Source organism: Salmo salar, chromosome ssa04, assembly GCF_905237065.1.
Source record: "Salmo salar chromosome ssa04, Ssal_v3.1, whole genome shotgun sequence".
In the NCBI taxonomy this organism is placed as follows: Eukaryota; Metazoa; Chordata; class Actinopteri; order Salmoniformes; family Salmonidae; genus Salmo; species Salmo salar.
Genome location: NC_059445.1, coordinates 28981765 through 29006841, shown reverse-complemented (window position 1 = coordinate 29006841; position 25077 = coordinate 28981765). Strand labels below are relative to the sequence as shown.

General features: G+C 41.1%; 2 protein-coding genes across 2 annotated transcripts; one reads left to right on the top strand and one right to left on the bottom strand.

The window, feature by feature from the left end:
* The first annotated feature begins 2043 nt into the window (after positions 1 to 2043).
* Positions 2044 to 5735, top strand: ankrd37 (ankyrin repeat domain 37). The gene is made up of 4 exons (XM_014195547.2): positions 2044 to 2398; positions 2933 to 3082; positions 3730 to 3821; positions 4186 to 5735. Exons 1-4 carry the CDS (start codon positions 2372 to 2374, stop codon positions 4427 to 4429), a joined length of 513 nt encoding a protein of 170 aa, XP_014051022.1. The 5' UTR covers positions 2044 to 2371; the 3' UTR covers positions 4430 to 5735.
* On the bottom strand, positions 5720 to 17940 carry ufsp2 (ufm1-specific peptidase 2). The gene is given in 12 exon segments (NM_001146465.1): positions 5720 to 5866; positions 6573 to 6697; positions 7072 to 7148; positions 7316 to 7440; positions 7957 to 8121; positions 8196 to 8342; positions 11044 to 11236; positions 11634 to 11788; positions 11983 to 12046; positions 12357 to 12540; positions 16209 to 16278; positions 17868 to 17940. Coding segments are annotated over 12 exon segments (1395 nt in total). The 5' UTR covers positions 17871 to 17940; the 3' UTR covers positions 5720 to 5779.
* Positions 17941 to 25077: the final 7137 nt, after the last annotated feature.

The following is a 25077-nucleotide window of genomic DNA, read 5'->3' as shown; positions in this document are numbered from 1 at the left end:
AGGATCGGGTCACCGCCTTGATGTTAGCGGTGTCCAGGGTCACGACAAGGCTCTTAGCACTCTGGGAGGAGGACACAATGGAGTTGTCAACCGTGATGGCGAGATCATGGAACGGGCAGTCCTTCCCTGGGAGGAAGAGCAGCTCCGTCTTGCCGAGGTTCAGCTTGAGGTGGTGATCCGTCATCCACACTGATATGTCTGCCAGACATGCGATTCGCCACCTGGTTATCAGAAGGGGGAAAGGAGAAGATTAATTGTGTGTCGTCTGCGTAGCTATGATAGGAGAGACCATGTGAGGATATGACAGAACCAAGTGACTTGGTGTATAGCGAGAATAGGAGAGGGCCTAGAACTGAGCCCTGGGGGACACCAGTGGTGAGAGCACGTGGTGCGGAGACGGATTCTCGCCATGCCACCTGGTAGGAGCGACCTGTCAGGTAGGACGCAATCCAAGAGTGAGCCGCGCCGGAGATGCCCAACTCGGAGTGGGTGGAGAGGAGGATCTGATGGTTCACAGTATCAAAGGCAGCAGATGGGTCTAGAAGGATGAGAGCAGAGGAGAGAGAGTTAGCTTTAGCAGTGCGGAGAGCCTCCGTGACACAGAGAAGAGCAGTCTCAGTTGAATGACCAGTCTTGAGTTGCATACTTATGAACACGTCTCCATACGAGTTGCATACCTAGGGCTCGATTCAATCCGAATCGCCGAAGTTCAGAGTTATAGCGCAGTTGAAATGTGAAGCTAATTTCGGATTTAGCACAGAGCTGCAGTGTTTACAGTGAATGCAGTCTCCGCTAATGTGGGAACATTACCTTTGCATTTCTATCGTACTGTAGTGAAGATCTTCAGTGCTACGGATTGAATCGAGCCACTAGTTGCAGAGCAGGGTGACATTTTAAAAGTATTTGACAGTTGTTATGATCGTTTCTTATGTTAATTGTTATGTTGTTTTACCTATTTGCACTGCTGCCTACACCATTCCCCCTTGTGGGATAAATATGGTATTTTTATGTTTAGTTACTGTTACAGTAACACCTTTACAGTGCAGTACATTATTGGCAGTGGTGTGAAGTAAAAATACTTTAAAGTATCTGTACTTTAATTTATTTACATTTCTTTGACTACTTTTACATCACTACATTCCTAATGAAAAAAAATGTACTTTTTGCTCAATACATTTACCCTGACACACACAAGTACTCGTTACATTTTGAATGCTTAGCAGGACTGGAAAATGGTCTAATGCATGCACTCTTCAAGAGAACATCCCTGGTCATCTCTATTGCCTCTGATCTGGCGGAATCACTAATCACAAATGCTTCATTTGTTAATTATGTCTGAGTGTTGGAGTCCCCTGGCTATCCGTAAATAAATAAAATGGTGCTGTCTGGTTTGCTTAAAACAAGGGATTTGAAATTATTTATATGTTTACTTTTGATACTTAAGTATATTTAAAACAAAATACTTTTAGACTTTTACTCAGTAGTATTTTACTGGGTGACTTTCACTTTTACTTTAGTTATTTTCTATTATAGTATCTTCACTTTATGACAATTGGGTACTTTTTCCACCACTGATTATTGGGGAAACAGTTGTTCTTACTGAAGCAAGCACATTAATGATCAGTCGATATAATGCATTCAGGGAAAATCGTGAAAAATAATTGTCAAATTCTTTGGGCATATGTGTTTTGTTAAGTAATTTAATGCATTGGCCTTTGCCAAATTGGGGAAATTAAAATACATCAGAAATGGAGAAAGAAACAAACTCATTCCACATTTGACACATACATCTTGATCCTCTGCGTTTTCTAAATAATATAGACATTGCTTTCAAAACATTCAACAATATTATATTTTCAAAAAAAAATGTTTTGTCAAATTGCCGAAAGTGTTTCTGAAAATGACTTGCCGATTAATATTGAGTAAATCGAAAGCTCTCGAGCCCAGATCAGCAGATTGACAAGAGCTAGCAAGCCCGCCTTACAACCGCCTGTGCGTACGTGTTGTTTCGCACAACCTCGTCCTCTTTGGTAGACCCGCCTGTATGGATACATGCGCCGGGCTGCATCCATGCTCATCGCGCATGGTATTGTCGCGTTCGTGTGCTAGTCGGAACAAGAAAACTCGGACATTTCCGACTTTTTATCCGAACACAGCACGTGTATAACTACAACCAGTTAGAAAGTCCGAGTTTCCTAGTTCCAACTTTGATATGAACAAAGTATCAATGTCACGTGTCAGTTGAGTATAGGCTGCAGCCTGCTTTCGTGCTTGTGTTCTTTCAAACAACTGTATAGGTTTATTTACATCGAAGGAACGGCTGTGTGCGCACAAGTTTAAAAACCTCTAGTGGGGATACTTAGATCTGATAATGTTTCTGCTCGATTCCGACTCACAGGTAAGGGAAAGGGGGATACCTAGTCAGTTGTCTTCCGCATTTAACCCAACCCGCCCTGTTTGTGTGTAATAACACTGACATTATAGACTATTTAGCCTATAACTTTGGCATTGCAGGTTTATACAATTTATTTAATTTAGCATTACTGTGTTTCTGAGTTATTTTTGTTAGGTGTAGGGAAAGGTAGGCCATAATTATATAAAAATGGCATTTCCAAGTTTTCGACATGGTTTGTCATTTGCTGAATTATCTGTAGGCAAGGCTAACTCTAGTTAGGCTATGTTTAGAAGGTGGCCATATTTTTGCTTCACAAATCACTCTGACATTATATGCATAGTCATCATATCTAGGCTATATGTTTATTTACAACGCAATTTATCACACAATTCACGTTCATGTGACACCAACTGGTCCATATGAAAAGGAAATATTTTTTTACGCACACGTTTCAGAATAACAGAGTAGGCGCAGGTGTAATATACTGTAAATAGCTAGCATTAATCTATGTTATTCTTTGTTTCCTGTATTATGCAGCTGGACTGTATTAGTAATTTATTCGAAGGCGGAGATGCTGTCAACTCAAGCAATGTGCTGGGACAGTCCCCTGCACACTTGGCGGCATGCAGCGGACAAGCCTTTTGTTTGCTATGGCTACTGCAAACGGGAGCTGATGCAAATCAGCAGGTAGATTCACTTTCACTTGTCTGTCTATAGCAGGGATTGGCAACTTTGATGGGGATGGGGCCGCAGTGGCTCGCGGGTCAGTATACTCTCAACCATACACACACATTCACCCAAGCCTTTTGGGGGCTCTCATTTCATGCAATTCTACTCATTTTGCCATAGGGTGGAGAGATGTTTGCAGTTTTTAATATGATATTTGAGTGAGAGTGAAATGGGGCCCCTGGTTGGCAATTCAACCATGATTACTACACGTTTAAATAGCTGGCTAGACTGCTGATGCACAACCACATTTCAAAATGGCACAATAAGATTGCCCTATGCTTTTGTATATATTTCTCTATATAAAAGGCCAACATGACACATTAAATGTGAGCTTTCAATTGATATCATATCAGTCTTCATCCCAAAATAGTTGCAAGATGTTACATGACACTGCAGTAAAGTGTAGGCTAATATTTTGGACACAGTAACTGCAGTGTAACTTCAATAAGGGATCACAAACACATTGACCAGATCCACTGCTCAAGATCCAGAAAATTACATCAGGGACAAAGCTCACTTTACAGGTTCTCATTTCAACTGATCCAAAACACCAGTCTTTAATTACTTGTTTCTCTTTACCCCAAATTATTTCATATTTGCTAAAGGACAACAATGGGGAGACGCCAATGCACAAAGCCGCCAAGGCTGGCAGTTTGGAATGCATCAGTGTGCTCGTTGCCAGTGATGCCCAACTTGGGTGAGTGTCAACTTTCACACACACAAAACAGTTGCATAGATGTTAATATATAATATCTACCAGATGCTTTTATCCAAAGCCAACTTAGTCATGCGTGCATACATTTTATGTATAGGTGGTCCTCGGAATTGAACCCACTACCCTGACGTTAAGCGCCATGCTCTACCAATTGAGCTGCGAAATACCTATTTTCAGACTAATGCATTGATGCTAATTTTGTAAATAAAATTCTACACACTGATAGCATTACCTGAGTTAAAGTTGGTTCAAATGAGTTTAAACCATTTATATTTTGGCAACTGGTTCCATGCAGCCAGTTGCTTTTACAATCCCTGACCTTTCCACAATGTTTTTTCCTGAGCAGACTTTGCAACAATGAGGGCAGAACCGCTGAAGATTTGGCATGGTCGTACGGATTCGAGGAGTGCGGACGATTCCTGAACACACTCCGAATGACGCGACTCCTGACGAGCAGCAGCACTCCTCTGATGCCGTCCGGGCCCGTAGCATGCCCGCTGACTGGCGCCCAGTGCAGTAAGGTAGCAGGACAGAAGAGGGCACTCATTGCCACCGGGGCCCAAGACGGAAAGAGGGCTCGAGACTGGTGATTTTAACAATGCACCTCTAGAATTCGAAAAGGAGGACAATGCTTTCTCAGCCAAGTCCAATACAGGACATGCATGACGAAGTCCCCGCTACTGTGTCTGACACCAAACCTGTCGCTGTTCCTAACCACTGACTGGGGTGTCTGTGAGTCTCCTATGTATTTGTGTGTCAATGATTGGCAAGTATAATGTCAGTGGTTAACTTGGATAGGAGCAGAAAGCATCCTTCTCCTGCAGTGACAGAGGCAGACGTGTGTTGCGAAAAACTACGCTCATGTGATGAGTAACCTTGCTCTGAGAACTAAGGACTGTTAGCTCCTGCTGCTATTGCCTAGGCTTTGGTTCAGAGGGCTAAACACTGGGAGAATCTCAATGCTTACTCCCTGCTTTCTCTCTCCTAGCCTTCTTTTCAATACCCATTGGAGAAGGTCAGAGGGGAGGGACCTCCGGTTCTCTCATCCAATGGGTTTTGAGAATGAGACGATGATGCGAGGTGTATGCAATGGAAATCTTTCCACTGTCTGGAGGTGTGCACGTGCTCAGCATAGACTCCGGGCCTAGCCATCAACCACTGTGTGCATTTCATGCTCAGATGCAATATGGGACCTTCTGATTCTGTGGACACCAGTTTCAGATGTACATATCAACTTTACACAGTCCTTTGTTTACAGTGCAAATCTTGAGGTACTCTCCCCTATGTATTTATTGACAGTGAAGCTATATCTTTTAATTTGGCTCTGTACTCTAGCATTTTGGATGCAAGATCACATTTGACTGTACAGAATGTCATCTTTTATGAGGGTATTTTCATACTGTTTAGCAATTTAAGCATCTAGTCCCTTCATTTTGAATGCGTCAATTTAAAAAAAAAATATTGACAATGATTTATTTACATTGTGCACAATATAATCCAAACCAAACTGCAAATGCATCCAACAAGTCTGTAGTCACATGCTTAATGTAGTGATTGTGTGTTAGGAATATGGGACCAAAACCTAAACTTTTGACTACTACAATACACTGAATTTGGCCAAATACTTATGGGGGCACTAAATCCATAAAGTGCTTTAATTTCTAAACGGTAAAATAGATATGTATGAAAAAATACCCTCAAATAAAAGGTGACATTCTGTACTATCCAAAATGCTGAGATTACGTAGGGGAGTGTGTAAATGTTTGACTAAATGAAATAAAAAGCAGGCACTTCATGAATGATACACACGATGGTGGTATGTTGATGTAAAAACAGTATACCGACTGTCATTACAGTCACAGATGAAATAAAAAGGCTCAGATGTTTTGACATTTATTTGTTGTAATACTGTTGGACAGGTGCCTGTACACAACACACACTCATATGGTCTTCGGTCTCTGAGGCAAACAGAGGTTGTAGTAGGCGTTCTGGTCCCAAAACTCTGGGCCCTTCCATCCGCACCAGCCCTGGGGAAAGAAGACAACACCTCCATTTTGGGTTTTCTCAAGCAAATAGATACGTTTTTGAGAATATATACTGCAACAATTATACAGCGCTTCTAGATACTGAAGTTTATGACTAAGTACATTTTCTTCCACTTCCTGCATTTTGTTCATTCGTCCCATCACCAAACATATACAACTGCTTGTGGGCAAGTGGACATACACTAAAAGTATATGGGCACCCCCTTCAAATTAGTGGATTTGGCTATTTCAGCCACAACCGTTGCTGACAGGTATAAAATTGAGCACACAGCCATACCATTTGCAGTAGAATGGCCTTACTGAAGAGCTCATATACTTTAAACATGGCAATATCATAGGATGACGGCTTTCAAACAAGTCAGTTCGTCAAATTTCTGCCCTGCTAGAGCTGCCCCAGTCAGCTGTAAGTGCTGTTATTTTGAAGTGGAAACACTTAGGAGAACGCCAACTGTAAAGTTTGGTGGACGAGGAATAATGGTCTGGAACTGTTTGTTTTGGCTTGAACTTTCATTTTAACTCGCCCTGGGACCAGGGCCTGGATGCCTCAGCGTAGGAGTGCTGATTTAGGATCAGTTTTGCCTTTAAGATCACGATTACATGGACAGAGGGGATTTGATCCGAGATCAGCACTCCTACTCTGAGACAGTTTATACATATTGCTCCAGGATTCCATGACACCATCCGGTACCTTGTCCGTGATGACTTGCAGGTCCTCAGCCCCGGTGTAATGTGGGTCCAGGATGAGGTAGCGAATCTGGCCCGTGATCTCGCTCCACGCCACACCGAGGATAGTGTGTGCTAGGACACCCCCTCCTGGTGTGGAGCAAAATAGAAGGAGAGTTCAAATTAACAGATTCAATTTCAAGCAATGTTTGTAGTAACTTTGTTTAAGCTAGACAATGTGACTGCCTGTGCAATGCACACACAACCTAAAAACTGGAAGTATTTACGTGTGAGGGGAGTCGACCAAAATGTTAACCAAAAGCGTTCAGCTATTTATTTGACCACAGAAATATAGATGCTGTTTATATGAAACTATGTATGACTGTGGTACTGTAGCATGTACTCATCGGACAGGGCCCAGACCTTATCATTTGAACAGATCTGCAGTACAATCACTACAAGGGATTTGTGCATAATATTAGTCTCAGTCTCTCATCATTGAAAACTGAAACTATTACACTCACCAATCATAATAGGAGTGCCTTCAGAAAGGAAATGGTTGGCCAGTTCTCTGCCTTTGGAGGCCAGCTCAGACCCTTGGCTTTAGGACACACAAACACACAACTAGATGTGAAAACTAAGCAAAAAATTATGTAATATGGAACACAACTACCTGAAACATTCTGCATTGCCTTGACTGGTGAATTTACATGGACGCATGCACGCACAAGCATCCATGCAGGCACATACGCACGCACCTCATCTCACCTCACAAACATGATCTTGGAGGTGACTCCCAGCAACTGATCCAGCACAGCCGCGACTTCGATGGAGCCGATCCATTGGCGAGAGCCCAAAAAAGACCCTTGCTTGTCTCCAACTTCCACCAGGGCCTGTGGGACAGCAATGGGGAGAAAATAACAAGAATTAACTTGATTTTTAATCATTTAATTGTAAAGTGCTTTTCATATACACAAAAAAAAAAGAATGGTACTATTAGCTGACATGGCTATGAATTATAGAATCCTATTGACAGTAGTAAAAATGCGATTAAAAACAATGCATTTTATAATAGCCCTATCTACCAGTCAATGAGTTATATGCCAACTTGTGGGAAAGGAGAAAGAGACTCCCATTGTAATCACCTATCAATTCTTATTTACCATGGACTCAGGCTCTACCTGCTGGCTCGAATTCACAGTCTCACATTATTGGAATACGTTCAATCGACAAGTTTAGAGCCACAGCTTTACCAAAGAGAGAGAGTTCTGTATAATAAGGGATAGTTTGCACAAATCACACTGTACACCTTACACCTATCCAACACTCTCAGGTCTCCATGAATGCATATGGGGTTCGAGGCTAAGGGTCAATTTGGGATTGAGCCAGAGTCAAGGCTATAGTCCTACCTGTTGGATCTCCTTGTGGGAGGGCACAGCCCGCTCCACGTAGCCCTGCTGCTGGAACCAGGAGCAGATGGTCTGGAGGGAGCGGTAGGCGCAACCCCAGCCGTTGTCGTCCACGCGGTCCTGCATATAGTGGTGGTAGCTGTAGACCCCCTGGACCAAGTAAGGCTGGCACAAGGGAGAAACAGATAAGAGCGTGTCATACTGTGTGTGTGACAGTGTGTGTGTTTGCGCTGACTAACCTTGCCGTTCTCCAGGGCGGGGTGAGTCAGGTGGACATGAGGGTTTCGGAGGTACCCATCTTTGTAGGGCTCATCAGGAAAATGTAGAGCGTTGGCTCTTCTCAGATATGGCCGGTTGTCTGGCAGCTCAAACAGACTGTGCAGCTCCTACACAGACATAAAACGGCAATATCAAATACATGTACACAACTTTATTTCTCTAATACTAGACAGTCACTCAGAGCATTTCAAAATAAGAAATATATAATATTTCATATTGTTATTTTACAAACACCTCATATCCTTTCAGATCTATACTGTAGGTAGGGTAGGTTCTCCAGCTCTTGGAGAACAACTGGGTGTGCATGATTTTCTTCCAGCCCATCAATAACACACTTAATTAATAAATCATGGTCTTTAGTCTGGGCCAGATGATAGGCTGAATCAGGTGTTACTTCAGGGCTGGAGGGAAAGCCTGCAAAAGCTCAATAGGACTGAGGTTGGAGAACCCTGGTCTAGGGGTACGGGCTAAGTGTCCATTTTGCCTCTGGAGAGATGAGATAAGTGGATAGCAATATTCCACATAGCCTGTCAAGGGAAATAGTGGAGCTACTACCATACAGTGGAGGAAAAAGTAACCAATTGTCATCATACTTGAGTAAAAGTAAAAGATACTTTAATAGAAAATGACTCAAGTAAAAGTGAAAGTCACCCAGTAAAATAGTACTTGAGTATAAGTCTAAAAGTATACTGCTCAAAAAAATAAAGGGAACACTTAAACAACACATCCTAGATCTGAATGAAAGAAATAATCTTATTAAATACTTTTTTCTTTACATAGTTGAATGTGCTGACAACAAAATCACACAAAAATAATCAATGGAAATCCAATTTATCAACCCATGGAGGTCTGGATTTGGAGTCACACTCAAAATTAAAGTTGAAAACCACACTACAGGCTGATCCAACTTTGATGTAATGTCCTTAAAACAAGTCAAAATGAGGCTCAGTGGTGTGTGTGGCCTCCACGTGCCTGTATAACCTCCCTACAACGCCTGGGCATGCTCCTGATGAGGTGGCAGATGGTCTCCTGAGGGATCTCCTCCCAGACCTGGACTAAAGCATCCGCCAACTCCTGGACAGTCTGTGGTGCAACGTGGCGTTGGTGGATGGAGCGAGACATGATGTCCCAGATGTGCTCAATTGGATTCAGGTCTGGGGAACGGGCGGGCCAGTCCATAGCATCAATGCCTTCCTCTTGCAGGAACTGCTGACACTCCAGCCACATGAGGTCTAGCATTGTCTTGCATTAGGAGGAACCCAGGGCCAACCACACCAGCATATAGTCTCACAAGGGGTCTGAGGATCTCATCTCGGTACCTAATGGCAGTCAGGCTACCTCTGGCGAGCACATGGAGGGCTGTGCGGCCCCCCAAAGAAATGCCACCCCACACCATGACTGACCCACCGCCAAACCGGTTATGCTGGAGGATGTTGCAGGCAGCAGAACGTTCTCCACGGCGTCTCCAGACTCTGTCACGTCTGTCACGTGCTCAGTGTGAACCTGCTTTCATCTGTGAAGAGCACAGTGCGCCAGTGGCGAATTTGCCAATCTTGGTGTTCTCTGGCAAATGCCAAAAGTCCTGCACGGTGTTGGGCTGTAAGCACAACCCCCACCTGTGGAAGTCGGGCCCTCATACCACCCTCATGGAGTCTTTTTCTGACCGTTTGAGCAGACACATGCACATTTGTGGCCTATTTTGCAGGGTTCTGGCAGTGCTCCTCCTGCTCCTCCTTGCACAAAGGCGGAGGTAGCGGTCCTGCTGCTGGGTTGTTGCCCTCCTACGGCCTCCTCCACGTCTCCTGATGTACTGGCCTGTCTCCTGGTAGCGCCTCCATGCTCTGGACACTACGCTGACAGACACAGCAAACCTTCTTGCCACAGCTCGCATTGATGTGCCATCCTGGGTGAGCTGCACTACCTGAGCCACTTGTGTGGGTTGTAGACTCCGTCTCATGCTACCACTAGAGTGAAAGCACCGCCAGCATTCAAAAGTGACCAAAACATCAGCCAGGAAGCATTGGAACTGAGAAGTGGTCTGTGGTCACCACCTGCAGAACCACTCCTTTATTGGGGGTGTCTTGCTTATTGCCTATAATTTCCACCTGTTGTCTATTCCATTTGCACAACAGCATGTGAAATTTATTGTCAATCAGTGTTGCTTCCTAAGTGGACAGTTTGATTTCACAGAAGTGTGATTGACTTGGAGTTACATTGTGTTGTTTAAGTGTTCCCTTTATTTTTTTGAGCAGTTTATTTGGTTTTAAATATAATTAAGTATCAAATGTCAATGTAATTGCTAAAATATACTTAAGTATCAAAATTAAAGTAATACCTTATATTAAGCAAACCAGTAGGCACAATTTTCTTATATTTTTAAATTTATGGATAGCCAAAGGCACACTCCAACACCCAGACATAATTTACAAAGGAAGCATTTGTGCTTAGTGAGTCCGCCAGATCAGAGGCAGTAGGGATGACCAGAGATGCTCTCTTGATAAGTGTGTGAATTGGACCATTTTCTGTTTTGCTAAGCATTCAAAATGTAATGAGTACTTTAGGGTGTCAGGGAAAATGTGTGGAGTATAAAGTACACTGTTTTCTTTAGGAATGTAGTGAAGTAAAAGTAAAAGTTGTCAAAAATATAAATAGTAAAGTACAGATAACCCCCCAAAAATACTTAAAGTATTTTACACCACTGCTAGTATATTGCTTAATAACCATCATAGCATTTCACATATACACAAGTGTAGAGTACTAGGAGTAGCATAGTAGGGGCTAGGGGTCAGTTTGGAATTCTTCCCTTGCCTTGCGTCGCGTCTCCAGCTGGCTGTCGGGCACACCCGCTGGGTAGACCACTGTCACCAGGCCCACAGGGGCAGGAAGGAGGAAGTGGAACGGCTGGGGAATAAGCAGGGCCGTCCCTTTCATGTGCCGCAGAGCCACCTTTTCCATGTCACCCAGCTGACTGCACAGCGCCCCCACTAGGGTCCCACAGACACTGCATGTACGACAGACAAACAAAAAGATTTAGAGCCTGATTCAGTTGAACATTATGAGCTGGTTTCTGGGTTTAAACGTAAAAATATTTTGGGGTTAACTAAACAACCAAATTTCCCCTTGCGAATAAGGAAGTTTGAATTGAGTTTATATCAGGCTGAGTTTCTTTTGTTTCACCCTGTTTGTGGTTGTATTGTCTTGTGAACTAGCTACATCTCTGGTGGTTATTGATTGACCTATCAATCAGTTTACCTTAGCGTTCTGGTATTGGACATTTGATATAGTTTGACATAATAAAAAATATGTACTCTATTCTCCTAAAGCCTGTGTCTAATTTCATTGAAATTGCGTGGAACCAAATCATGTTGTTTCCTTTAGAGTGATTGAGGATGACATACACAGAGATGCTCTCGCTGGAAAGGACATTGACCACGCAGTCCATGGGCAGAGTCGTTTGCAGGAGGTGGTGCTTCTTACTTCCTCTCAGGAGGGTGGGTGCCGAGAGGATGCCTGGCTCTGTCACCTCGGTCATCAGGGTCAGGTTTATGATACCCTGCAAGCAAGCAATAAAGCAAGACAGACAATAAAATACATATGGGGTACAGGAAAACTAAAAACCACACCAAAAAATAATCTTGTCAATGACAAACAAGTGGCACAGTGGCATGAAAATGTGTGGCAAAGTGATTTACAGGAAGTAGTTCATGTCCATAGACTATTTTTAAGGTATAAAAGCAGCACACTTACTGTTGTTGGATTCTTTTTGTCCTTTTTTGCAGACTTTTTGCTACTGCTTTCCTGGTCATCTGTCCTAAAACAGGATGAGGGTTTTTCCATTTACTTTGGTTTCTTTTCCACAATGATCATGCGAGACACTAAACCTTCATTTAGGCCAATAACTTACAGTAGTTGGCTGACATACAAATAGCAGGCAATTGATGCATTAAGTTGAACAAAACAAGTCGTAACTACTTGGTACCTTACTGTTACTAAGTAATAATATCTAATTACCATACTACCATGTAAGAAACACCAGGTAAATAGTGGACTTTAAAATAACTTGACTTATAATCTACTTTCCCAGAACAAGAGGCTCCAAATTGTGACGTATGGTGACTTACTGGATCAACTGTTGGAGATCTTTACATGGTCTGTTCGGAGATATTTCTCCACCTGTTGCATGTCCTCCTTTGTTAGGCCAAAGAAAAACTGGACTGCTACAGAGACTGAGAACAAGCGATTCTGCTTTCACCTGGGATCCGAGGGCCTCGAAAGTCCTCGAGATGACCTTTTGTACGTGTGGTACTGGAAAGACGCAAGAGACACAATCAATATGACCATTAACAGAGACACCAGATTTCCTTGCATGGAAAATCAATGGTGAATGTGTATACAGATAAGACATCATACATACATACTTCACAAAACATGAAGTAGTACTCATAAATTTAAAACACACGAAAGGTTTCAAAAGACACCAACACTAACTGACTGGTTATAGGCTAGTGTCCTATAGGAGGCCTCCTGCTTCATGTAGTATTTAGATTTGAATAACAAATGTACTTGTTGATACCAAATCAGTGTTTTCCACAAGCACATGGAGTAGCCAGCCAAATAGAAAACAAGCTTTGCAGAGTTGCAAAGAAAAAGCCATATCTCAGACTAGGCAATAAAAATAAAAAATTAAGATGGTTAAAAGAACACAGACACTGGACATAGGAACTCTGCCTAGAAGGCCAGCATCCCGGAGTCGCCTCTTCACTGTTGATACTGGTGTTTTGCGGGTACTATTTACTGAAGCTGCCAGTTGAGGACTTGTGAGGCATCTGTTTCTAAAACTAGGCACTCTAATGTATTTGTCCTCTTGCTCAGTTGTGCACCGGGGCCTCCCACTCCTCTTTCTATTCTGGTTAGAGCCAGTTTTGCGCTGTTCTGTGAAGGGAGTAGTACACAGTGTTGTATCAGATATTAAGTTTCTTGGCAATTTCTCACGTGGAATAGCCTTCATTTTTCAGAACAAGAATAGACTGACGAGTTTCAGAAGAAAGTTATTTGTTTCTGGCCATTTTGAGCCAGTAATCAAACCCACAAATGTGAAGCTCCAGATACTCAACTAGTCTAAAGAAGGCCAGTTTTATTGCTTCTTTAAATCAGGACAACAGTTTTCAGCTTTGCTAACATAATTGCAAAAGGGTTTATCTAATGATCAATTCGCCTTTTAAAATGATACACTTGGATTAGCTAACACAACGTGCCATTGGAACACAGGAGTGATGGTTGCTGATAATGGCCTCTGTACGCCTTTGTAGATATTCCATAAAAAAATCAGCCGTTTCCAGCAACAAAAGTCATTTACAACATTAATGTCTACACTGTATTTCTGGTCAATTTCATGTTATTTTAATGGACATTGTTTTTGAAAGAAAAGCAAAAAACAAAGACATTTCTAAGTGACCCCAAACTTTTGAACAGTAGTGGATGGATGGATGGATGGATGGACGTACATAAATACAGTTGAAGTCGGAAGTTTACATACACTTAGGTTGGAGTCATTAAAACTCGTTTTACAACCACTCCACACATTTCTTGTTAACAAACTATAGTTTTGGCAAGTCGGTTATGACATCTACATTGTGCATGACACAACAAATATTTCCAACAATTGTTAACAGACAGATAATTTCACTTAGAATTCACTGTATCACAATTCCAGTGGCTCAGAAGTTTTGATTGTGCCTTTAAACAGCTTGGAAAATTCCAGAAAATTATATCATGGCTTTAGAAGCTTCTGATAGGCTAATTGACATAATTTGAGTCAACTGGAGGTGTACCTGTGGACGTACTTCAAGGCCTACCTTCAAACTCAGTCCCTCTTTGCTTGACATCATGGAAAAATCAAAAGAAATCAGCCAAGACCTCAGAAAAAAAATGTAGACCTCCACAAGTCTGGTTCATCCTTGGGAGTAACTTCCAAACGCCTGAAGGTACCACGTTCATCTGTACAAACAATAGTACGCAAGTATAAACACCATGGGACCATGCAGCCGTCATAGAACGTGTCTTCTTCCTGAGCGGTGTCTCCTAGAGATGAACATACTTTGGTGCAAGAAGTGCAAATCAATCCCAGAACAACAGCAAAGGACCTTGCGAAGATGTTGGAGAAAACAGGTACAAAAGTATCTATATCCACAGTAAAATGAGTCCTATATCGGCATAACCTGAAAGGCCGCTCAGCAAGGAAGAAGCCACTGCTCCAAAACCGCCATAAAAAAGCCAGACTACGGTTTGCAACTGCACATCGGGACAAAGATCGTACTTTTTGGAGAAATGTCCTCTGGTCTGACGAAACAAAAATAGAACCATTTGGCCATAATGACCATCGTTATGTTTGAAGGAAAAAGGGGGACGCTTGCAAGCCGAAGAACACCATCCCAACCGTGAAGCGTGGGGGTGGCAGCATCATGTTGTGGGGGTGCTTTGCTGCAGGAGGGACTGGTGCACTTCACAAAATAGATGGCATCATGAGGGAGGAAAATGATGTGGATATATTGAAGAAACATCTCAAGACATCAGTCAGGAAGTTAATGCTTGGTCGCAAATGGGGTCTTCCAAATGGACAATGACCCCAAGCATACTTCCAAAGTTGTGGCAAAATAGCTTAAGGACAACAAAGTCAAGGTATTGGAGTGGCCATCACAAAGCCCTGACCTCAATCCCATAGAAAATGTGTGGACAGAACTGAAAAAGCGTGTTTGAGCAAGGAGGCCTACAAACCTGACTCAGTTACACCAGCTCTGTCAGGAGGAATGGACCAAAATTCACCCAACTTATTGTGGGAAGCTTGTGGAAGGCTACCCGAAACGTTTGACCCAAGTAAAACAATTTAAAGGCAATGCTACCAAATACTAATTGAGTGTATGTAAACTTCTGACCCACTGGGAATGTGATGAAATAAATAAAAGCTGATTTATATCAATCATTCTCTGTACTATTATTCTGACATTTCACATTCTTAAAATAAAGTGGTGATCCTAACTGACCTAAGACAGGGAATTCTTACTAGGATTAAATGTCAGGAATTGTGAAAAACTGAGTTTAAATGTATTTGGCTAAGGTGTATGTAAACTTCCGACTTCAACTGTATAAGTCTTTGCTTGGTAAAGCCCCGCCATATCTCAGCTCACTGGTCACCATAACAACACCCACCCGTAGCACGCGCTCCAGCAGGTATATTTCACTGGTCATCCCCAAAGCCAACACTTCCTTTGGCTGCCTTTCCTTCCAGTTCTCTGCTGCCAATGACTGGAACGAATTGCAAAAATCGCTGAAGTCGGAGACTTATATCTCCCTCACTAACTTTAAGCATCAGCTATCTGAGCAGCTCATCGATCGCTGCAGTTGTACACAGCCCATCCAACTACCTACTTCATCCCCATATTGTTTTGATTTACTTTTTTTGCACACCAGTATTTCTACTTGCACATCATCATCTGCACATCTATCATTCCAGTGTTAATTTGCTAAATTGTAATTACTTTGCTACTATGGCCTATTTATTGCCTTACCTCCTTACTCCATTTGCACACACTGTATATAGATTTTTCTAATGTTATTGACTGTACTTTTGTTTATCCCATGTGTAACTCTGTGATGTTTTTTGTCACACTGCTTTGCTTTATCTTGGCCAGGTCGCAGTTGTAGATGAGAACTTGTTTTCAACTGGCCTACCTGGTTAAATAAAGGTGGAATAAAAATAAATTAAAAAAGTCTAAATCAGCTATATAGCCGACAGCAGGCGCTAGTGGAAAACATGAACGTCAGAACTCCCATTTCTGACTTTTACATTTGAGTTTAATGAGATACCCATTAGTTCAGGGCTAATGTTTCTGGATTCTCTCGCTCTCACACACATTATGAGCATAACCAACAGAGGAAATGTAAATCACAGGCAGAATTCCCTCGACAGTACATACCATCTGTGCTGTCCAACTGGCACTTGAACTCCAGAGACCCTCTCAAGCGTAAGATGATGTTTCCGACAACCTACATAATGATAAAGTCAGAAAGTTAAAGCTGAATCTGTATAATTTCCAGAAGCTCATTGGTCATTTCCAAGCATGAAATATTATAGCCTATTAATGTTTTGGGGGGAGATGACTTATGAATACTTTAATCAATGGGATAGTATAACTGCCTACTGTTATCATGACCACACAGGATTTAGCCATTAGGCCTACTCCATTGTTTATGTTTAAGTTGTTGTTATTTGACAATTTTACATGACCATATCTGTATGAAATATACTGCTCAAAAAAATAAAGGGAACACTTAAACAACACATCCTAGATCTGAATGAAAGAAATAATCTTATTAAATACTTTTTTCTTTACATAGTTGAATATGCTGACAACAAAATCACACAAAAATAATCAATGGAAATCCAATTTATCAACCCATGGAGGTCTGGATTTGGAGTCACACTCAAAATTAAAGTGGAAAACCACACTACAGGCTGATCCAACTTTGATGTAATGTCCTTAAAACAAGTGAAAATGAGGCTCAGTAGTGTGTGTGGCCTCCACGTGCCTGTATGACCTCCCTACAACGCCTGGGCATGCTCCTGATGAGGTGGCGGATGGTCTCCTGAGGGATCTCCTCCCAGACCTGGACTAAAGCATCCGCCAACTCCTGGACAGTCTGTGGTGCAACGTGACGTTGGTGGATGGAGCGAGACATGATGTCCCAGATGTGCTCAATTGGATTCAGGTCTGGGGAACGGGCGGGCCAGTCCATAGCATCAATGCCTTCCTCTTGCAGGAACTGCTGACACACTCCAGCCACATGAGGTCTAGCATTGTCTTGCATTAGGAGGAACCCAGGGCCAACCGCACCAGCATATGGTCACACAAGGGGTCTGAGGATCTCATCTCGGTACCTAATTGCAGTCAGGCTACCTCTGTGGTGGCACATTGTGTGATTTTGTTGTCAGCACATTCAACTATGTAAAGATAAAAGTACTTAATAAGATAATTTCATTCATTCAGATCTAGGATGTGTTATTTTAGTGTTCCCTTTATTTTTTTGAGCAGTGTATAATTTGAAAGGTAATTTCATGACCTTTCATAACTAGTTGTCAAACAAAGTAAAACATGTATCAGGGCTTCCTTTTTAAAGACATTTGTACAGGTAATTCTTATGTACCCTAGAGGTCAAAGTTATGTTGAACTGAACTTTCCGAAAATGTGTCTGATGGATAGCTGTGAATCTAAGCTTTCCGAGCAATGTACACTGACATGGTTTGTCATAGGGTCAAATCCATATGGGAACGCTAACACTGCTGCACTGCTCACATGTTTTCCAACAAATCACTATGAGACATCGTTGGCCCACATTTGGGAGTCTGGCTCATGGACTTAATCAGAGACTTTGTCAGAAAATATGCTGTCTCCTTATGGAAAAACCTTTAAATATGTAGTTACCGCGTTAGCTAGCTAGCCACCACTGACTGAACGTATCGTTTGCTCGGTAACTGGCTACATTCATATTTTGGGGTGATTGGATTCGTGGCAATCAAAACATGAGCAAATGTAAACATGGCAAACATATGCAGAATCCTTTCATGTAACACTTACCATTCTGCAAGCTTAAAAATACGATAAAATGTAATGATTTCTTCGTTATGTAGACCCTCCAAAACGGAAGTCAGACATGTTTGTTTTCATGTGACGCGCATCATTTGGTCCAATCAATGACATCTTCGAGAAAGATAACTCCGCATGCGTGCTATGTGGTTTATTACAGCCACAAAGTCAAAATTATTCGTTGTTGTTGAATTCATAAGAATTCATGAATACAAAAATGTGTTTGTTGGTCGTATTTTAAGGTTAGTGTTTTTGTATTTGTATTTATTTTCTGGATCCCCAAGGGAGCATCTACTCTTCCTGGGGTCCAATCAGAATTACATACAATAAACAATACTTAACACATCACTACTCTACCATAACATATCTACAATACAAAGTCAATAATACAGCAAAATAACAATATTCAAATGTATGTGTGTGTAGAGTGCATCTGTTAGCAATATCTAATGCATATGGGCTAATGCCAATGTTCTAAAATCTAATAGGCCTACTGGAACTAGATGCGTGTAGGACTGATATATTGATTCAAATGCAAACTTCACACATTGAATGTTAAAAGTTTGTGATGACAGTGCAATAAGATACTGACACACTTGCACACATTCTGCACCAAATCCATTTTGTAAATATGTACATTTCCTAAATGTGTTAAGTTATTTTAAAATAGGCTAATTGTCTGCTTTGTCTGTAGCTTAGTAAACTTAACTCCAACTAAATGTCCAACCAAATGGAGTTGAGTAGCAATGAGTGTTGGCGGAGTGTACCACCACCGACTACATCGAGACTCAAGTAGCTATCAGTTGGTAGACCTACTAGTAAAAATGTCCATTCTTTAAATTAACACTTTCCTTGTACTTATGTTTGTCCTGTGTAACTATGAGCTTTTCTTTGGGTGCTGAAATCTGTTGTTTTTGATAAAATTATCATTTTACGTGACCTCTGACAAGCTAGCCGTTGTTTGTTAATGGAGAAGTAGCAGCCCATCATTGCATGGCAGATTTTTTGGCAAAATGCAATTTTTATAAATAAAAAAACAATAGATTCCAAATTCAACTGAAAACACTATAACAATCAGAACAAGCACAGGTAGGATACACCCCCTTGAGGGGGCCACCCCTTTATGGTTGATCATTAACTGAAATTTAGGCACCGGCTAGCCCAGTTAGCTAACTAGCAAATTCACAAGCAGAAAGTCTAAGATGAAATACATTCTAGCCAGATGGTTAGCATAAACTAATGTCTGCTAGCATAGCTAGCTAACCCCCAGTTAGCATGATTAGGATTATGGTTAGGGTTCAGAGTTCAAATAGGGGCCAGGGTCAGGATTAGAATAGGGGTTAGGTTAGGGTCAGAACAGGGGTTAGGGTTTAGGGTTAGGTTAGGGTCAGAATAGGAGTTAGGGCAAAATGCCAATTTCCTAAAAAAAAAAAGCATTTTATTAAATAAAGAAAAATCTGTCAATTTTCCTTTTTAACTTGTTACCCTAAACATGGCCATCATCCACCTACAATTTATTTTCAAAACGTTGCTTTTTTCAGCAATTAGACATTGATCTTAGGGGGGCGTCTTACCCCATGGCACCCTACACAGTAAGTGTTAAACAATGGATATTTATAAAAAGTATTGAGTGGTAGTGCACGCTTGAAGTTGTAACTTCCTATTTCACCACCCAAAGAAAAGCCTGCAAACATAGGTACAAGGAAAACATTAAGTATTGACTAATAGTGACTCGATGTACTGGTGGTACACTCTTCTGGGCTCATCGTACTATAACCTTGTATCCATATTACAGGGATCTAAACTATAGCTACTTTGTCTGTAAATTGTCAGTTGTCAGCTTACTGTACGGTTCATTGCGCCATCTTGGTCAGGGTGTTATTGTAAAAGACAATGTGTTCTCAATGACTTGCCTGGTTAAATAAAGGCACACAAAAAAATATACTCCTGATCACATCTTGACACAGATGCCCATCTGTATATTACTATATATCACACAAACAGACAGAACCATAGACCACACAAGCTATAAAATCTTACAAAGCAATTCTGTATGCAAGGTCCTTGCAAATACTGTACATAACAAGAGTACAGTGCAAGGTAAAGGTCAAAAATAGGTCTATGATAAATACAATGAAAAAGTCAAGAAGAGTATGTTAAGAATGTCAACAGGACTCTTTATTCAGTCCCAGACTAACTTGGTGTGTGTGCGTGTTGAGAAGTCTGATGGTTCTCAGTGCCACAAATTAATTAAGTCCTGGGCCCATATTCATAAAGCGTTTCAGGGTAATGGTGGTGATATGGGATCAGTTTGGTTTATGGATAAAAAATTCTATAATTACATGGACGGGGGTACCTGATCCAAAATAGTCTCTCCTACTTTCTGAATAAGGCCCGTTTGTCCTTACTTTAGGCCTTAGGAAATGTCAGCTGGATGGCATCCGGGTGTATTCAGTGTTCTGAATATGTGAGGAGTGGCCGAAAATGTGTTGTGCTAGAGTGAATGTGAATCTATCACTCAGGACAAGGACAGTGATGCTCATGAATGTGGTTGAAGCAACTGTTTTTATTTGATTAAATATGACTATGAAAGTTTACCATGCGTGAATGTATCAAATGTTTCCTGACAATAGGTGCAGCCAAAAATCATAAGAACATTTGAAGAGAATAGACACGAGCCACGCGACTCTCGCTGAAAAGCTTTTATAATTGTAAGTTAAAAACATGTAATTTTGTCCATCAAATCATTACAACAGCTACAGATAGACGGGTTGGCTGACAACGTCATGAAAATGATGCGCCTGCATCGATGTGGCCAGAAGGCGTGCATTGGTGTGATTCTGAATGGTCAGATAGCTAGCAACAATGACAAGAAGCTGCCATAAGGGGAATCGTTGGTGGTTTGTTTCAGCTCATTGTATCTTGTTATTGTTATGTCTTGTTTTTAGGTGTTTTGACAGATGTCATGTCCATGCTAATATGGCTGAAATTTGCTAGCTAGCTAACCAACAACTGTAATAATGTATTTGAGAGACAACAAGTGATCATTGTGCAAATGTATTTATGTTTTCAATAAAGATTTGGATACGAAATATAATTTACATGTTGTCAACAGTCTAAGCCAACCCTGTCTGTTTTGCCCCATAGTTGCACACGCATCGCTTTTGTTGCTAAACAATCAACTCGTCTATACTGATACCAGTACACTGATGGACAGTCCTGGGCCTTAAGATGCTTTTGGGAAACCGGGCCCTGGTAGAGATCACACACTCAAAACACACCACCCCCAGTTTAAGCATTTTCCAAAATGGTAAAGGTAGAAGAAAGGCCGAAAGAGGCAGTACAGTTACCTTTTAATCGTCCTACTAAATACTATACAGTTGGAATTTAGATTATGACAATTTAATTTAACCCAGTGGCAATATGAGATTTTTTTTAAAAATCAAAGCAGTCACCCCACCAATTTTTTTAGGTAAACAGCTGAGGGATGGGACTGTAACCACTCTCAAATTCATAACTGGGTTATGGATGCCTGAACTGACCATACATTTGATCAAAATGGTAGCTTTAACCATGTTTTGAAGCTATACAGTGTTTGTTTGCAATGATAATGGTTTATATTCTGGGTTCTGATGGGGGGTAAAACGGTTAAACTAAGCTCATGAGGCATTAATAATAAAACCATTATCATTGCAAACAAACACTGTATAGCTTCAAAACATGGTTAAAGCTACCATTTTGATATATATATCATAAAGTGTCTTTAGAATGTAATCACACCCCTTGACTTTTTCAACATTTTATTGCTTAACAAAGTGGGATTAAAATTGATTTAATTGTAATTGTTTATCAATTATCTACACAAAAAATACTCTAATGTCAAAGTGGAAGAAAAATTCTAACATTTGTAAAATAATTATGAAAATAAAACACTAATATACCTTGATGTGATAAATATTCAACCCACTGAGTCCATACATGTTAGAACCACATTTGGCAGCGGTTGCAGCTGTGATTCTTTCTGGGTAAGTCTCTAAGAGCTTTGCACACCTGGATTGTACAATATTTGCACATTATTCTTTAAAAAGTTATTCAAGCTCTGTCAAGTTGGTTGTTGATCATAGCTAGACAGCCATTTTCAAGTCTTGCCATAGATTTTCAAGACGATTTAAGTCAAAACTGGAAATGGGCCACAGGAACATTCAATGTCGTGTTGGTAAGCAACTCCAGTGTACATTTGTCCTGCTGAAAGATGAATTTGTCTCCCAGTGTCTGCTGGAAAGCAGACTGAACCAGCAGACACTGGGAGTGTTACTCAGTAACGTGTTGTGTTGGATATGCCTTAAAAATAACACCTTGAATTCACGACAAAGTTAATTTCTTTGTCACATTTTTTACAGTTTTACTTTAGTTGATCATGCGAACTGGGATATGTTCCGGGTAGCCTCTGAGAATAACATTGACGCTAACACAGACACGGTGACTGAGTTCATCAGGAAGTGTATAGGGGATGTTTTCCCACGGTGACTATTAGAACCTACCGAAACCAGAAACTGTGGATAGATGGCAGCATTCGAGCAAAACTGAAAGTGCAAACCATCATAATCACCGGGGGGCACACTGCCTGACCTCCAGGACACCTACAGCACCCGATGACACAGGAAGGCCAAAAAGATCATCTAGGACATCAACCACCCAAGCCATGGCCTATTCACCTCGCTATCATCCAGAAGGCGAGGTCAGCACAGGTGCATCAAAGCTGAGACAGAGAGACTGAACAACAGCTTTTATCTTAAGGCCATCAGACAGTTAAATAGCCATCACTAGCCGGCTACCACCCGGTTACTCAACCATGCACCTTAGAGGCTGCTGCCATATATACATAGACATGGAATCACTGGCCACTTTAATAATGGAACACTAGTCACTTTAATTGTTACGTACTGCTTTATTCATCTCACATGTACAGTGAGCTCCAAAATTACTGGTACTCCTTACTGGCAATGCACAAACAATGCTTTAAAAAATATAAGCAATTTCATTATAGAGATAAACTCAAAATATCAACAAGTGAGAAATATTGTACTTTACTCACGTTTCAATGGAACCCACCAAAATCATTTATTGATTTAATAAAAAATCTATGTCCTCCAAATCAAGGTTTCATAATGAATGGCAACCTTAAAGATTAGTGTAAATAGCATCTACCAAAATTAAACAAGGAATTAAATTCCACTTATTTAAATGTATCTAAGTCTTAAGGAACTATATTGAGCCATTACATCACTTCCGGTTTCACTAGGATATAAAAATGAGGTAACACACATGCAATATCCCTTTGTCATCCAACACCATGAAGAAAACAAAAGAACTGGGAGTTCAAAAGAGACAGATGGTCGTAGACCTTCATAAATCTGGTAATGGCTGCAAGAAGATCCACAAACGATTGAATATACCACTGAGCACTGTCAGGGCAATTATAAAAAAATTCAAAAGATATGGAACAGTTGAAAACCTCACGGGTAGAAGACACAAATGCATTTTGCCCCCCAGGATAGGGAGGAGGATGGTGAGAGAAGCAGCAAAACCCCCAAGAATCACTGTGAAAGAATTGCAGGCCTTGGTGGCGTCTTGGGGTCACCAGGTTTCAAAAAGCACCATCAGACGCCACCTCCACAACCACAGGCTCTTTGGAAGGGTTGTCAGAAGAAAGCCCTTTCTGACTCCAAGACAGACGCAAGCGCTTAGAGTTTGCCAAACGTCATTTAAATTATGCCTAGAAGAAAGTGCTCTGGTCAGATGAGACCAAAATTGAACGTTTTGGTCAGATACAGCATCGGCATGTTTGGCGTCGAAACAGAGATATGAAATATGGTGGTGGGTCAGTGATGTCTTGGGGCTGTTTTAATTCCAGAGGTCCAGGGGCACTGTTTAAGATTGATGGCATAATGAATTCCACTAAGTATCAGGCAATTTTGTCTGACAATCTGGTTTCCTTTGCCAGAAGGCTGGGACTTGGTCGTAGGTGGACTTTCCAACAAGACAATGACCCAAAACAAACCTCAAGATCCACACAGAAATGGTTCTGTGACAACAAAATCAATGTTCTGCCTTGGCCATCTCAGTCGCCGGACCTCAATCCAATCGAAAACCTGTGGGCTGAGTTGAAGAGGGCAGTTGATAAGCGCAAACCCAAGAATGTGAAGGATCTTGAAAGGATCTACATAGAGGAATGGTCCAAAATCCCTCCAAATGTGTTCTTTATCATTGTCAAACATTACAGGAAAAGACTCCATGTTGTCATCCTTCACAGAGGTGGTTGCACTAAGTACTAAATGAGGAGTGCCAATAATTATGAAACCTTGATTTTGGTGACATTTTTATTAAATAATTGTATGATTTGGGTTGGTTTCATTGCAACATTAATAAAGTACAGTACTTCTCACATGTTGGTATTTTGAGTTTCTCTCTATAATTATTTTTTTAAGTATTGTTTGTGCATTCCTAGTCAGGGGTGCCAGTCATTTTGGAGCCCACTGTATATACTGTATTCTATTGTACTGTATTTTAGTCAATGCCACTCCGACATTGCTCGTCCTAATATTTATATATTTCTTAATTCCATTCGTTTACTTTTTAGATTTGTGTATTATTGTGAATTGTTAGATACTACTGCAATGTTGGAACACAAGCATTTCGCTACACCCACAATAACTACTGCTAAATATGTGCATGTGACCAATAACATTTGATTTGATGTTTTGGAATTTTTTTATTATGGAAAAGGCTTCCTTCTTTTCACTCTGTCATTTAGGTTAGTATTGTGGATTAACTACAATGTTGATTCATCCTCAGTTTTCTCCTATCACAGCTATTAAACTCTAACTGTTTTAAAGTCATATTTGGCCTTATGGTGAAATCCCTAAGCGGTAACTGAGTTAGGCAACTGAGTTAGGAAGGATGCCTGTATCTTTATAGTGACTGGGTATATTGATACACCATCCAAAGTGTAATTAAGAACTTCACCATGCTCAAAGGGATATTCAATGTCTGCTATTTTTTATTACCAGTCTACCAATAAGTGCTCTTTGCGAGGCATTGGAAAACCTCCCTGGTCTTTGTGGATGAATCTGTGTTTGAAATTCACTGCTCGACTGAGGTACCTTACAGATAATTGTATGTGTCGGGTACAGAGATGAGT

What these genes read in the sequence shown, in the direction of transcription:
- ankrd37 (XM_014195547.2), top strand. Translation starts at nt 2,372, where the DNA reads ATGTTTCTGCTCGATTCCGACTCACAG. An exon ending in GAGCTGATGCAAATCAGCAG is followed by an intron (nt 3,083 to 3,729) that starts GTAGATTCACTT and finishes TATTTGCTAAAG; the next exon opens with GACAACAATGGGGAGACGCC. An exon ending in GCCAGTGATGCCCAACTTGG is followed by an intron (nt 3,822 to 4,185) that starts GTGAGTGTCAAC and finishes TTTCCTGAGCAG; the next exon opens with ACTTTGCAACAATGAGGGCA.